The sequence below is a fragment of the Echinops telfairi genome, unplaced genomic scaffold (genome assembly GCF_000313985.2).
Source record: "Echinops telfairi isolate 266 unplaced genomic scaffold, ASM31398v2 ScPeMD7_2;HRSCAF=8, whole genome shotgun sequence".
NCBI lineage: Eukaryota > Metazoa > Chordata > Mammalia > Afrosoricida > Tenrecidae > Echinops > Echinops telfairi.
In genome coordinates this window covers 32,987,069-33,002,132 of record NW_022103898.1, presented here as the reverse complement: position 1 = coordinate 33,002,132, position 15,064 = coordinate 32,987,069, and the positions used below count along the sequence as shown (strand labels likewise).

Genomic DNA, 15,064 nt, shown 5'->3' with positions numbered 1-15,064 from the left:
CAAGTGAAAAGCAAATGTCTTGAGAATGAGGGCAACAAATGTACAAGTGTGCTTGACACAATGGATGTATGTATGGATTGTGATGAGTTGTATGAGCCCCCAATAAAATGATTTTTTTTAAAGAGCACAAGAGGTACTCTGCACAAGCCCTTTCTAGGGCTTGGAGTAACAAGGATGTTACTTGAAGGACTAAGGTGTACCTAACCCAAGCCATGGTATTCTCCATCACCTCATATTCATGTGGTGATGAATAAGGAATGGATGGATTTGAATTGTTTTGCTGTGGAGAATATTGAAAGTACCATAGCCTGCTAAAAGGACAAACTGATCTGTCTTGAAGAAGTAAGGCCAGAGTGCTCCTGAGAGGCAAGGATGGCAAGACTTCATCTTACATACTTTGGATATTGTCAGGAGAATTTGTTTGGGAAATCGGAGGCGAGGGGAGTGGCTGCATCAATGGGCACAGGCATAGGAACAATGGTGAGGATGGTGCAGGACCCTGCAGTATGTGGTTCTGTTGTGCATAGGGTTGCTAAGGGTTGGAACCAACTCAATGGCACCTAGTGATGACAATGAGGCAATGACATCACTTTTTTTTGTTCCCATTTGCAAATCACTTTACTAATTAGTTGGTTCCATTAATTAACACTAAGGGTATTTTACTTTTTAAAAAGCATTTTTTTAAAATCCCATTCATTTATTTTTAAGTCTAGCCAACATAAGAACATCGCTTTCTTATGGTGGTGGTGGTAGGTGCTATTGAGTCAGTTCCAATCCATGGCGTCTTGATGCACAGCAGAATGAAACTGCCTGGTCCTGTGTCGTAGGAAAGTATGGTAATAGTAGTTTCTCAGAGTGCAAAGTATTGTGGGGTGCGTGGGTCTGTACTGTAGAAAAGCAGCCACGGACCCAAGACCACAGCCCAAGGCTGGACAAACAAATGTGCATTTGAGACCCGGAATTTCCTACTTCATATCTGTCCCTTTGGAATTAGGCAGCTGAGTACACAGAAGAGGAGAACAGGGGAAGTGGAAATACACTTCATGTCTCATTTTCTTAAAAGTCCACTTCTTTCTTTTCCCATCATTTGTTGTATATTTGATCATTCTCAGGAAATCTTTAAACGAGTCCCAAAAATGAAAACTAATTGCAGTGGAGAATAAGTAGACAAAGTAATCTGAGAACTTTTCTCTGTTTCTGAGCATCCTTGAGGCCTAGCTGTAATGATCCTTGAGGCCACTCATATTATCTAATTAATGTAACAAACCAAATCCACTGCCACTGAGTTGACTCCAATTCATTAGCAAACCTATAGAGGGTTTATAAATCTTTATGGCAGCAAACAGCTTCATCTTTCTCCCTATGAGTGGCTGGTGGCTTTGAACTGCCAACCTGATGTAGCAGCCCAGCACTTATTCTGCAGCGCTAAATGTCCCAATAAGATCATTTACTGAAAGTGGGAAGCGGAAGTCATTTCGAAAACATCATTTGTGAGTAAAGGGGTTTCCCCTAATTATACTTAAAAGACATCACACCAAAAATTGATATCATAGCCACAATTTATATAAGCACAATACATATTAACATTATTTACAATGGTCACTTTTATTTATAGGCTTTATATCTCTATATGGACAAAAGATATAAGCTAATAACTTCATGAAAAAAATCTAGAAATAGATCATAAGTCATTTGAAGAAACAGTATTTCAAGATTGAACTTTTACATGCTGTAGCAACTCATATATAAAAAAGCTGCCCCCACTTCATCTCCTCTGCATTCCCACGAAAGGAGCTTTTTGAAAATTGTCAACTACCTTCAAACCAAAATTCTACTAAAATGAGTATTAACAGGGAAAACATCATGGATAAAATTTTGTTTAGAAAACTACATTGAAAAGATCACAGGCGCCAGGATGAGACTTTTCCCCTGAAAATCAAAAGCAATTGAATAGAGCAAACACAGGCACTTTGCCAGGGGCAGTGAAGGAATCTCCAACAGGAACGAGGTACAGCTTTAAGGTCATCGAGAACAGACTGGCAAGCACCATAGGAAAGTCCTTAGGAATATACCGTGGGTTATGGGAACAAAGAGGAAGGGTCTAGTCTAGAGCAGTAAGAGTAGGTCCAGTTCTCACAGAGAAGGTGGCTTTCAAGTTTGGCACTCTTGGATAAACAGGCTGGGAAGTGTGGGGGATAGAAGAAAACTGTCAACTCAGAAGGGGTGTATTCGGGCTAGCTAGAGGGCATGACACCAGAGGAAAAGAGTGAGAAACTAGTTGAGGTAAATTTTAATAGAATGCCAAGCCAGTGGGCTGCCACTGAACAGTTGTGATAGATGAAACTAGAGTGGAGCTATGCTTCAGACTTGCTGTCAGTGTTTTAAGTTCAGATGACACAAAGGTTTTCAAATGAACAGACAAGTGATTGTAATCATGGGGAAGTGCTAGCAAGGCCTGACCTTCCTTAATCCAGCTAAAACACTGAATCCACTTAAAAATGTGTTATGTGGGGCAGCTTCCCAGTAAACTTATTGCACCATTTCCATTATTTGGGAGAATATCTGCTTGGGTTTTATTTTTTAAATTTGCCATTAGCCTTGACTTCAAGTTTTTTCTTATGGCACAAAAAATAAATATCTTTTTCTGCAGGGCAGGTGAGGGCCTAGGAAGGTACCCTAACGAAACTAAGACAAGCATATTACTGAAGAGTCTATTATCTGCAACTATGCACGGATGGTAGAGATGTACTTGAACATATCTCGTTTGAACGAACCCATGCATGTATCACTGAAATACTTCTTTACTTATATAAGTGAGCTGGCCAAGATATTCATTTACCCACTTTCATTAAAGGGCCAAAGGGGTAGCACATGAGCATTGTGGGTGAGGTTGCAACAGGTGGTTCCATAGCAAAACACCAGAAACAAGTACAGCAGCAACTCTAGATCAGTATGTCCCAAGTGGATGATGCTGCCCCTTGGGGAGTGGGGGCTGCAAAAGTAAATACTTTATTCTAGATTGTGGGCTAGAGTACCATCTTACTTGCCAGGGGAGCACTAATCCACCCATCCCACCCTACCACCCCTGAAAAGGGGCGCTCAGCCAAATCCATTTGGGAACCCACCTATACCCTAGGTCTCATAGGGCCCTGGTGCCGCAGGATAAAGCCTGCGAATGGCTTTAGAAAGGCTTTCCAAAATTCTCTTGGTTGTCATTGGTATGACATTGAATTAGGAAATCCTTTATATAGGAAAATTACCCTACAATGAAATATTGAAAGGTAATTTGTTTTGGATAGTTTAAACTCAGTTTAGTATTTATAGGTACCCTTCACCCCAGCTTTCCAAAAGTTCCCTTTATGTTGCTTCATTTATACAAAAGGCATACACTAGTAACTGTTTTTGCTAACTTAAAGAAATGGGAGAGGATTTGACAGAAACTGGATTTTTCTTTGTGAAATTTTAAAAAGGCAACAGTGACACTAATATTCATGTTTGTTCTGAAGGAAGCCGTTACAGAGGCAGTAGTATCACTAGGCTTTCCCCAGGATCTACACTCCACATCTCACCTAGCCACCAGAGCTTTGAACTGTGCCTCACAATTTATTTTGTGCATCCATTAGGAATAGTCCTAAGGTATTGTAAAGGCCTATAAGAGTAGCTAAGGGTGCTATGCTTAAGCATTTTGATTTTGATGAATGAAATAAAGTATTGTGTAGTTGTCTTCCCATTTTGTGATGTAATTAAATTGTCCTCTGAGTTATAAACCTTAATCTCTGCCTTCTATTAATGAAGCAGGATTAAATTTTGTTAAAGATGATTCATTTTGTTTAACAGGATTAGGGTAGAATGTAGCATGGTTACTAAGATCACAGCCTAGACATGATATAAGGTGGGTTTCTGGGGATATGGCCCATTTCACCTTTTGTTTTACAAGAGGTAAGAAGATAAGCAAACAGAAAAGGAGAGGGACCAGACTACCACAAAGAAAGAGCTGGAAACTAATGCATCCTTTGGACCATAGGTTACCAGACTCACTTAGCCTACTGTCATACAAATCCTGTCCTCTTCTAGCCTGAAATCAGAAGGATTTGGTGGGGCCCTGATACTGGCTTAGAATTTGTGCACTACTACTACTACTAGTAACCATTCTGATCTGGGACACAGTAGACTGTTGGGCTCGAATGAGACAAGGTGTAGCACAAAATTATGATTTCTAAAATAAACCAGAATGACTGTACTTACAGAAACTAATTCCCTTTATGGGAAAAATTACTCAGCACCTCCCCTAACAATGAAAAGTTTTCATACTATAGCCCATAATCCAGGCTAAAGTGTAGGTTTCTGCTTTTACAGCCCTCCTGGATCATTCCGGTGTCCATGAGGGGGTGGTATCGTCCATTTTGGGAAACAGTGCTTTGGACCCAGGGTCCTTGTGTTAAGAACCTCATAGGCCCACAGACCCTGAAATGACACAAAGACCTTCCTCCAGATTCCACTTCTGGTATTTCTGTTATAGCAGCACTAGATAATGAAGGTATTTCTGCAAATGCTCAAAAATGTTCCCCACATAAATGAATGGTCATTGCTTCACTTTAGGTAATTTCTGCTTACAAAAGGTTTCAAAGACACACTCTTGCTTTCAGACAGTGGGAAAATCTGTATTATAATCATCAGCCATGACTAACCATAGTGTTAAACCTTTTCTTTTTGTCCTTCTGCCAACCAACAATTTTATGTACAAAGTAGTTCATATGTTAAGCTATCAGTGCATCAAAATTATGAATATAAATATAAATATTTCCTATCAGACACACTGATAGCTGGCTAAGGTAACAAAGGACTTTAAAAAATGATTATGAAGGACATGTCATAAAGTGGTATAAAAATATCTTAAAAATGAATACTATATATACAATTTCAGTTAATACTGGCTTAGAATTTGTGCTTTTGTGATACAGCTAATTCCAGTTCATTTTTTAAAAGTACAACATTATAGGAAATGTAACATTCGTTTTGGGTACAAATACAACCATTGATTTCAGCTCAGAACTCTTATTCACAAAAGGGAGCATAATAACGTTTACGGAAAGCATAATTAGTATTTTGCTTAAAAAACATGTACTGCACTTGGTGGCTTTAAAAGTCCTTATTATTGCTGTTATGTATTGTCAAGTTGGTTTCAATTGATCCTGGCACCATGTGACAGAGCAGAGGGGCATGCAGAGTGCCAGGTCTGGTTCCCATGTTGCTGCTAGGTGGGTTCAACTGGCAGTATTGTGGTTAGCAGCCAACAGACGACTGCGCCACCAGGGTTTTTGAGGTGGTTGAAGTCCCAAAAGTTCATTATTTGTATTCCTCTGCAAATGGAAACATCCTCATTCCTACCCACAGTTCAGCTGAAAATGCACTCAGTTTCTAGCACTTTGCTGTCATATTTTGATGAGAGAACATTAACTTTGTCGCAAAGAAACCCTGAACAGTAGAAATACTTAAGACAATTTACTGGAATTTCATTTCACAGTCACTGAGGTAGAAGCCGGTCATGTATTTTTTTTTTCTTCCCCATTAAAATACACGAAAGTTCACCTAAGTTTATTATACTGTTTCAAAGACATGCATTTTTCATCAGCAGTGTTATAGCATAATCATCATCATATCTGAACCAAGCACTGAATGGAAATTTGCCCATGGATAGGTATTTTTTAATCACTTGTAATGGTTCCAATGTAAGGTAGAAAATAACAGTGTGGACTGTGTCACAAATAGTTAATACATATATGACATTAAAATGTGTTGTGGTTTCCAAATAAAAGGTAGTTCAGAATTCAGTGTGAATCTCAGAAATAGTCCTGATCATTAAGTAAACATCAAAAATTTAATAAATAACATACATGGAAAACAACATTTGAAAAATTATCTTATGCCTAATAATTTCTCATATCAGACAGTTTGGCTGGATTTATCCTGGCAATATGCCACTTCATAAAAATTTTACACTACATTTCTTCCATCCTGATGAAATTTCACCCATTCAGAATCATAGAAGAGAAGAAATTGATATTGCTACAATATTGTGCCTTCCTGGAATGCTTCTATCCACCTATGGACAAAAGAAATTAGTTAGTTTTGAGAGACGACACCTGCATATTGAAGATCTTTGCTACAACAAATTAGAATTCTTTATATATAGAACTGCCCTCTCTAAAGCCAAAAAGACATCAAATGAAAGGTGAATTGAACGGTTTTGTTCAGAAAGGACCGGGAACCCACAGTGACATACATGTCATGTGAAACAATACCATGACATCTAAATAAATATCCTTGGAATTTTAAAGACCAGCCTTTACCATCTAAACTGACATCCATTTCCTGCTACTCAGTCAACAGCATGGGAGCCTCTTAATATGTTCCACCCTTTTCCCAGAGAAGTTAGCAAGCAGGTGGTTAAACTCCTGCTGTTCGATGGCACAACTGAATCACTAACTTGCCAAACTCCTGGAATGTTTCAAGGGAAGATGCTTACGCTCACTCCTCTCAGCAGAGCCACATCATGCTGCTTCCTCTGAGGTCACCTGTGGACAACCTCCTTTGGACAAGACTACCTATTTTCTTTTGCTCCTCTGCCTCCTGAAAATATTCCAGACACCCAGCCTTGCCTTTCAAACAATTCCTCCCACGAGTTTGGAAACTAGCATTGAATCTCTCTAACCTGGAACCCTAGATGCAGTGCTGTCCCCAGGCATTGACATGGGTCACTTTAAAAACAACCATTTAAAGAAAGCATGGGAAATCTTGCCACTAAAAGAAATTATTAAGTTACTTGCTTTTGGGCTGAGTGTGAGTCTTCTGCTTTGAATACATAAAATAACATGTTTTTGTGCAGCAACTGAAACACTTTAGACTCTGAATTCTCATCTTTGACGTGGGTGACAGTGAATCCTAGTAAAGGCTGACTCTCCAAAGCGGCCACATCCTAAAAGTCCAAAAACACAAGGCAGAGGTGGGTTTTTAGATTGGGACAAAAGTAGACGAGAATATTCAAGCTATGTAGCTGGAATTTAATTTCATTCACGTGAATGTTAAAACAGAACATGTGTTAACGTTTCACTGAGCCTCCCCCTCTACACTTACCCCACCCAACTACCCCTATCTATGCTAGATAGTTTGCAATCAATTAATCTTCATTGAATTTCTTATTTTTCACTATAATCCTGAAAGGCAGATAAGTATTATATGACCTGCATTTTGTAGCTAGAGAAAACATATCTCTGAAAGGTAAATGAATTATCCTACGTGGTACCAAGACAAAGCTTGGGCTTTAGAGTCATGGTTGTTATGGGATGCTGAAACACATGGGAGATGGAACAGGAAAAATGGGTAGAAGGGCGTGTCAACAGAGGGCTTGACAAAGATCAAAACCTTGAATTTTATTGCACTACTAAGCTGCCACATGACACTTAAAACACTTGTGCTTTAATACTATGTAATATTAGCACATTTGAGTAAGAATTCTCCAAGCACAAAGCAAGAACACTGCCCATAATAAAACAGCACCACTTCCACCCTCCAGGAACAAAGTAAAATAAAACACGCAAAACAAAAGCATTTTAAAATTTGCTTTCTGATTCTTTAAATGATTTCTAGTTTGAATTACAAAACAAGACCCTAAAAACTTTAGATTTCAGACTTTACCTCACTTGCAGCGTAAGTATACAGCACTTTATTTTTTATGACAAACCACAAGTGTTTCCAAGGCTTTTTATTGCCCTTTGATCTGTACAAGTAGCCACTCATTGATGAATCCTCAGTGTTTGCTGATACCTACATAAGTAAGTGTCAGAAAAACAAAAAATTAAATCATTTGCAATCATTTTTCTCAAAATATTAACCATACATTACTATAAGGTTTCAGAATGAAAGTTTTTGCAACACAGGGAACTGTATAAAATGAAGCTGCTACAATTATGTGATGACAAACCCTTCCAGGAACAATGCTGGACTTTAACCTTGTGTAACGGTTTACATGCATATGCTTGTGTCTGTTTCTTTGAGGGTCCATGTCTCTCTGGATTGGCAGAAACAAAAAATGAACTAATCTCAAAGGTCCAAGTTTTTCTTTGTCTATTTTGTATATATTGCATGCATTTTGGACTGTATAGATTGTCCATTGTTCTACTTACTGAGGGAGTGTTAGGGGAAAGGAAATCATTAAAACTTTCCATTTACCCCTGAGATAATCTTTCAGACTGAGAATAATCATATCAATAGAGTAATTCATTGAACATCCGATTAATACAAATGATTTGAAGAATGTCTTTGACGCCTACATTTTGATCCAAAACGAGAGGCCTAAGTGCATGTCTGCAATCAGAAAGGGCGGCAGTTTGAAGCTCCCAGGCCCTCTGTGGAAGCAAGATGTGACAGTCTACTTCTGCCACATTTACTGCCTCGGAAAACCTATAGCTGGGCGCACCCTGTCCTACAGGATCACTGTGAGTTGGAACAGACAGCAATGGATTTTGCTTCACAAAGGTTAAGTTAAAAAAAATTAATCACTTTGCAAAAAGACCAAATGCTTCTAATGTAATCTGGTAATAAAAAAAAAGTTTAATGTAAGGATCAGTTGTAGCTACAAAACAACAAATTGGGAATGCCTTAGTAATGCGGTAGACAGACTTAAGGTGTCTCCCCACCCCACCCTCCATCTGACCTCTTAGTCACACTTTTGTATAGTCCCCTCTTTTTTCAATTGTGATCAAGACCTGTGACTTCCTTCTGACCAACAATATGGGACAGCCACTGCCATGATTGTGTTATCACCATCAAGAAAGCTCTGATTCATGGCGGCCCACATTCTGTTTTCTAAGACCCTTTCTTGCTAGTTGAATAGCTCTAGAGACTCCCCTTTGCTGCGACTGAAGTAAACAGCCATGTTGAGGTGTCACCAGACTCCAGAAAACTGAAGATGACCTCCAGCAAGGGCCAGTGAGTAGACAGCCCCTGACTCCTGCAACTGCAAGAAAAGGAGTCCTACCAACGACATAAGTGGGCCGGGAAGTAGGCCATTCCTCAGTTAAGTCTCCTGAGAACCCAACGCTGAAGGACACCCTGACTGTAGCCCTGCAGAGAACCAGCTATGCCATGCATGGACGCCTGGTCCACAGGACCTGTGTGACACTAAATGTGGCTATTTTACCATAAACCACTGTATTTTAAAAAAATTTCATAAAAAGGATCACATTGAATGGAAGCTTTAAAATCTGCCATTAAATTAGAAAAACATTTAAACAGATTTACATAAAGATATCATCCTGTATAAGACTATCAAGTGATTTTTAACAAAATATCTAAAATTTCTACTCTTCAAATGAGATTTTACTTAAAATAGACGTCTTCATGAGAACTAATAATGCAGAATTCCTAAAAGCCCACAACGGCCAGGACCAGCCTCTGCCCTTGAGCCAGCTACTGCTGGCCACTCGCCCAGTAACCCTCTCCTGCTCAAAGTCAGCCCTGCCCTCACCTGTAACCACTTAGGTGAGGGCATGGAAGAGGTGTAAGGTAGGGGGCTGCAAAGGTGCTGGTTAGTTGATATGGGGTCCTACACGCCCTATGCATCCAAGGGCCCCATCTCAGGGCTCCTTCAGATTATGGCCCAGCTAGGAGCTAGGGTCAGACCCCAGGGTTCCAATTCTTGCTCATCCCTGTGGGCAGCCCACCTTCAGGACACCAACTGCCTTAGTCCCTTATATAAGGTCACCCAGGACATCGAGCAGAGTCCTGTTCCCTACTCCAGTCTCCAACCTGCTCCACCTGGCATCTGTGACTGAAGACCACACCACCTCTCCCTTCCTGGGCAGTGAAATATACAATCTGAGCGTCCGTCGTGTCCTTGGGGTCTGCTATCAGGGAATGCAGCACTCCTTACAGCCAGGTGTGTTGTTAATGGGCAAAAATGGTTATAGACAATGGACTCTTTACTACTGTTGTAGATATGAAAATTCGGCTAATGAAAGCTGGTAAGAGGACTTCTGCAGTTGGGAAGGAGCTGGGCCCTCACATAGACTGGCATGTTTCCTCTCCAAGAACCTTAGGAAACAGACACTCTTATTTATTAAGCCCCATTTACTGATGAGGAATCAGAGTGGCTGAATGACTGATTAATGGTTACAGAAGCTTTTCCTTCACTTCCTGCCTCTCTTAGTGACATCACACAAACTGTTCCCTCTGTTTGATCATCCTCTCCCCACCGTGTACTCCTCCGATTTACCCTCAAGAATTCTCTTTCCTTGGGAAAAAACATCCCCTTACCCCTCAAGACTCAGTGGAGTCCCTGTTCTTTGTCCTCACTGTATCATCACCATTTATTATTTTTTAAGAACCCATTTGTGTGCTAATTCTTTATCCCCAGACATGTTCATTTTAAGTACCCATTTGTATGCTAATTCTATATCCCCAGACATGTTAATTTGGCTCACAGTGGAGTTTGTCCAGACTCAATGGCCGTGGGTTTTTGCATTTTTTCATTTGGCAGGTCACAAATTAGTAAGATGAGGAGTTAGTATAGGTGGATATGTTGTTAGGTAGCAAGAAGTAGGGATGTCTAAGGGGCATGCTGTACACCTGGGTCGGCCCAGAGTAGGCCAAGTGGGGTTTAATTCAGCCATTGGGGCCAACCACATCTCCCAGCCTAAGGCCCTACATACTAGAACTTTGAGACCACCAGCCCTTTGGCTGCTTCTCCGCCTTCCGCTCAGCCGTGCCATGGTCTCTCTGGCCTCAGGCCACCACGTGGGTGTACAGTCCCATGAGGTGCCCATGTTTAGTGACTATAAAACCTGAAACTTTTTCCTTCCTTCATAAAAACCCACGTGGATCCCAAACCAGGCTTCAGCGTGAATTCTTTTTGTGTGAAGCCAAGAACAGAGGTATTTCCCACCGGAGAAATCTAACAGATACCCATGACACCCGTGGATTACACACTTCTTACATTTTTTTTGTTACCTTTTAAAGGAAAGACAACAACCTCTCAGTGATTTCATCACCTAACAAACAGTACCTATTAGTAAATACAACCAAATGCCCATGGTCCTCTGTAAATTGCTTCCCTCAGCTAAGGGGCTTCCTTCAGACACATTTCTGAAAATTCACGCACACACATTTTGGCTTTACTTTCTATTTTGTGATAAAATGTTCTTCAAACTTTTGGTCTGCCATCTCTTAAGGGACTTGGGTCACAAAGGAGACCAAGCAAGAGGTTGAGGGCCCATTCACATCCCTTACCAGTATTAAAATTCATGTCTTGATAATGGCGGGGAATGACAGCTTCCTTTATATGAGCATGAATAATACAGCTTCTGTCAACTCTAAAGCTTAAATAGAAACACTTACTTCTTTGAGAGCCGCTGGGATTTTTTTCTGTTTCCTCCCTGATGGAATACTATGTAAGACTGATGATAAGGCACTCGAAGGAGATTTGTGATTTCCCGGAGATCCAACCTTTGGGGTATGCTGGTGATCTAAAACCAATCAAATACACTTATGTGGCCAATGGCAAACATTCTATAATTCCATTTCATGCAGATTAATACACTCTGCTGTAACACTCCAGGAATTCATACCTCTGGCGGCCTCCAGAAAAAGGTGTAGCATGGAAAGGGTGGGAGAAAGACATCCCAGTCTATTGTTTTATGTTTTCTTCCTTTAGCTCTTAGAGACCTGCCTGTTGTTTGGCCAAAAATTGAGCTATGACGGTGACTAAGGGCCACAGTCTGGGAGTTTCCACCAGTCTCTATCTGATCATTAAGCTTGGTTCCATTTATGACTTTTTAGGTTTTGTTCACATTTATTTTTCTCCCACTCTTTCTAGCACCTTCTAATGTGATCCATTTTCTGGCCTTGGTGCTATGCTTTTCAAACATGAAACCTAGTGAAAAGATTATTCTTTTATGCCACAGAATTCTGAAACCTAAGAATACCTCTTAAAAACAAAACAAAAAACCCAAACTCACTGCCATCAAGTCAATTCTGACTCATAGCGACCCCATAGGACAGGATAGAACTGTTTTTGTGGGTTTCTGAGACTGTACCTCTTCACAGGAGCAGAAAGTCTCCTCCTTTCTCCCTCAGCAGAGCGGCTGGTGGTTTTGAACTGCTGACTGACTGAAGCCCAACATGTAACCACTAGGCCACCAGGGCTCCTTAAGAATATCCTACCACCTCAAAAAAGTATGTATGTTAAATAGAAATCTCCCATCATGATTTCTTTTTTAAAAACCCAACAGCATTACTTTCTATCTGGATAATTGGTCGAATAATCAAATACTAATTCTGACTGCAGTTTGCCTTAGTTGGCCGTGAAAGCATGAAAGTAAGAGTTTGCCTAGCAGAAGAGAGGACGAACACTTGAGGAAGAGAGATCAGCATAAGCAAAGGCAGTTGTGAAATTGTTTCATCTACTTAGAGAATAATAACACTACAATAACAGCTGGACCTAAACAACCTTGTCTAGGTAGCGGAAAGACTTAAATTTTAGGCGGAGGAATGACTTGAATATATTGAAGATTTAGGAAAGTAAATCTGGCAGCAGTCAAGAGGGATTTACAGCAGAAAACCTGTGAGGAAACACCAATTCCCCAGGGGACAATAATGCAAGCCTTCAGCCAGCTTGAGATGGGGCCGTCAAGACGAAGACCGATTTTCAGACACATTGTAAAGACTTACAGATCAAACCAGGTGGGAGAAGAGGGAGGGGGACTGAACGATTAATTGTGTTTTGTTGGCAACTTATACTATGAGCAGAGAGCAAAGGGAAGAAGAAAAGGCTGGCAAAGGAACCGATGGGTGTGTCTTCTAGGGAAACATATACAGACAAAAGCAATCCTTCAAGCTATAAATGTGTGGGTTTGAAAGCATATTGTCTAGGTTTCTACCTTCAGATGTTGCCCCTAGTTGTTGATAAGCTACTTTTCTAAGAAGTGGAAAAGGATCACTTAAAAATTTAAATCTTCTAGCTTGCAGGAATTTAACAAGAGACCCTTTCCTAAAATAAAGACTTGTGTAGTCCCGCTAGCTGCATTCTCTATAGACAGACTATAAGCAACGAGTATGCAGACAGGACGTGTCATTTTGTATTTGGTCTGAGATGTACTGGAATGAGGCTAACAAGCTGCCACCTAGCCCATTTCCATAGAGAACTGCTTTATGGGCCACTCCTTTTCAAGTGTCTGAGGCATTTCAGCCTGTAATCACATTTCTACAATTAATTCTCTTAACAAAACCTTATGTCAAGAGAATAAAAATAAACTGTAGTCCAATCTCTCTTTGAATTACACTGAAATCTGAGTTAAGAAAACTCAGTACTCAGTTTGAGGCCAACATCACCAATCACACTGCCAATGTGCCTAGGATGATACGTGGAAAAGGTTCTTTGGAAGCATAAAGGAATTTTCAGTTAAATCTTTTGCTTATTTATTACCTAATTTCTGCAGTTCTTGGAAGCAGTGTTCGCATACTCTTGCTGGTTGATTTTTCAGGTAATCCAGACCATACTTATTTGACGAACAGGCTTGACATACAATCTGAAAGCACATTGGAATGATTTCAGTTAGATTCTTTGTGTCCCAGGCATAAGTGATATGATCGATTATGCTGCCGACTTCTCACAATGTTTTCACAGATACTCAGTCTCGGTCTCCCTAACTCCGTGGAGGTTGGGCTTGGAGCGACAAACCAGACAAGACTCCATTGGAAAGATGAGGAGATGGCAGATCATTATGGGGAACTTACTGGATTCAACTGCATACAACATAAGCTGCTGAACATAAACCGTTGAGAGCTACATGAGACAGGCATTATGTCCCATGTTAGCTGAACTCAGCAGGAGGAGCAACTTGGTCATCACCTGCTGCTGCTCTGCCAAGTGTCTTGCTCTGTATTATTAGCTGCTCCCTGCAGACCTCATCTGCGCCCCAACTACATACGTGGTCATCCGCCTAAAGAGACGCAGTTAACATACAGTGAAACCTGGGAGAACTGGAGCTCAATCGGACTTCTTTGTCTTCTGGGTCTTGCAAGTTTCCCACGTTTGCTGGTACACCCTTAACATGTTTCTGGCACTCGTTTCCAGAACGAGAAATATCTGCGTTTTCCTTCTAACGTTTCTGCCTTATCCAGTTTCTACTGTGTGTAGCTGTGTAAAAAGGTAGCAGTCTATTTAACTGTAGGTTTGTTAGTATTGTCTTATGTGAATAGTCTATTACCGACAAGCTGAAGTAATGTTGGGTGGGAGAGGATAAGTTCCCTAAAAAGATCCTCCTCCCAACCTAAATATCTAGAGAAAATACCAGCCATGATTCCATCAGTATCCTTCTTTCCTTCATTCCCCTCCTTCTCCTCTCTCTCTCATAGCAACAGATCCCTGGGAGATAGGGGTGGGTGGCTTTGCTGGTTCCTTATGTGCAGCTTGTCATATTAAAAAAAATAATGGAAGGGTTATTAGCATCTCCAACCTTTCCGCAGGCCCGGCAATGGTGTCGTCTCCAGGTCAGAGTGAATTCACTTGTGCAGATCATGCACATGGTGACCCTGGTATCAGGAATCCAAATGGGAGCCTTTGATCCCAGGGGACTGACTTCCTCTTTATTTTCCGAGTCGGCCTGTGGAAGAAGGAAGACTGGATTAGCTGCCTGGTGCACACTCCCCAGCCTCTTTATCAGACAGTGGCACCTCCAGGTGCTGATGACAGCATTAGAGAAGTGGGATAAAGTCCATGCTAGCACTTCTTTTTCTTTTTTCTTTGAGTTCTCGGGAAATTAAGATTAGCTATATTCTAAAAAGAACCCTCTAATGCAAAATTCATTTCAATAGATGCCTGTGGTAATGGATGACAGCTAATCAAGGTTTCTGTAGTTTTTTTTTTTTTTTTAATAACTCAGGGAAAACATCAATATGCTATCATATGCTTGTAGTTAGAAGTAGTGGCAAGATAAATACTTGACTCTGAAGTTACACAAGCACCTCCAATTCTGTGAATATTTGTTGTTTTTATTTTATTTTTTCA

The 15,064-nt window shown here is 40.5% G+C and overlaps 1 protein-coding gene across 2 annotated transcripts in view; it reads right to left on the bottom strand.

The window, feature by feature from the left end:
* Positions 1 to 1,541: 1,541 nt before the first annotated feature.
* Positions 1,542 to 15,064, bottom strand: part of FGD6 (FYVE, RhoGEF and PH domain containing 6) — a 121,029-nt gene continuing 107,506 nt past the window's right edge. For both annotated transcript variants that reach the window (XM_045290004.1, XM_004700388.2), the window contains exons 16-21: positions 14,514 to 14,660; positions 13,481 to 13,583; positions 11,395 to 11,522; positions 7,696 to 7,824; positions 6,828 to 6,976; positions 1,542 to 6,103 (exon numbers count right to left, since the gene is read on the bottom strand). In XM_045290004.1, coding sequence (XP_045145939.1) covers positions 6,067 to 6,103; positions 6,828 to 6,976; positions 7,696 to 7,824; positions 11,395 to 11,522; positions 13,481 to 13,583; positions 14,514 to 14,660 — 693 coding nt within the window. In that variant the 3' untranslated portion in view covers positions 1,542 to 6,066. The remainder of the gene's footprint in view (positions 6,104 to 6,827; positions 6,977 to 7,695; positions 7,825 to 11,394; positions 11,523 to 13,480; positions 13,584 to 14,513; positions 14,661 to 15,064) is intronic.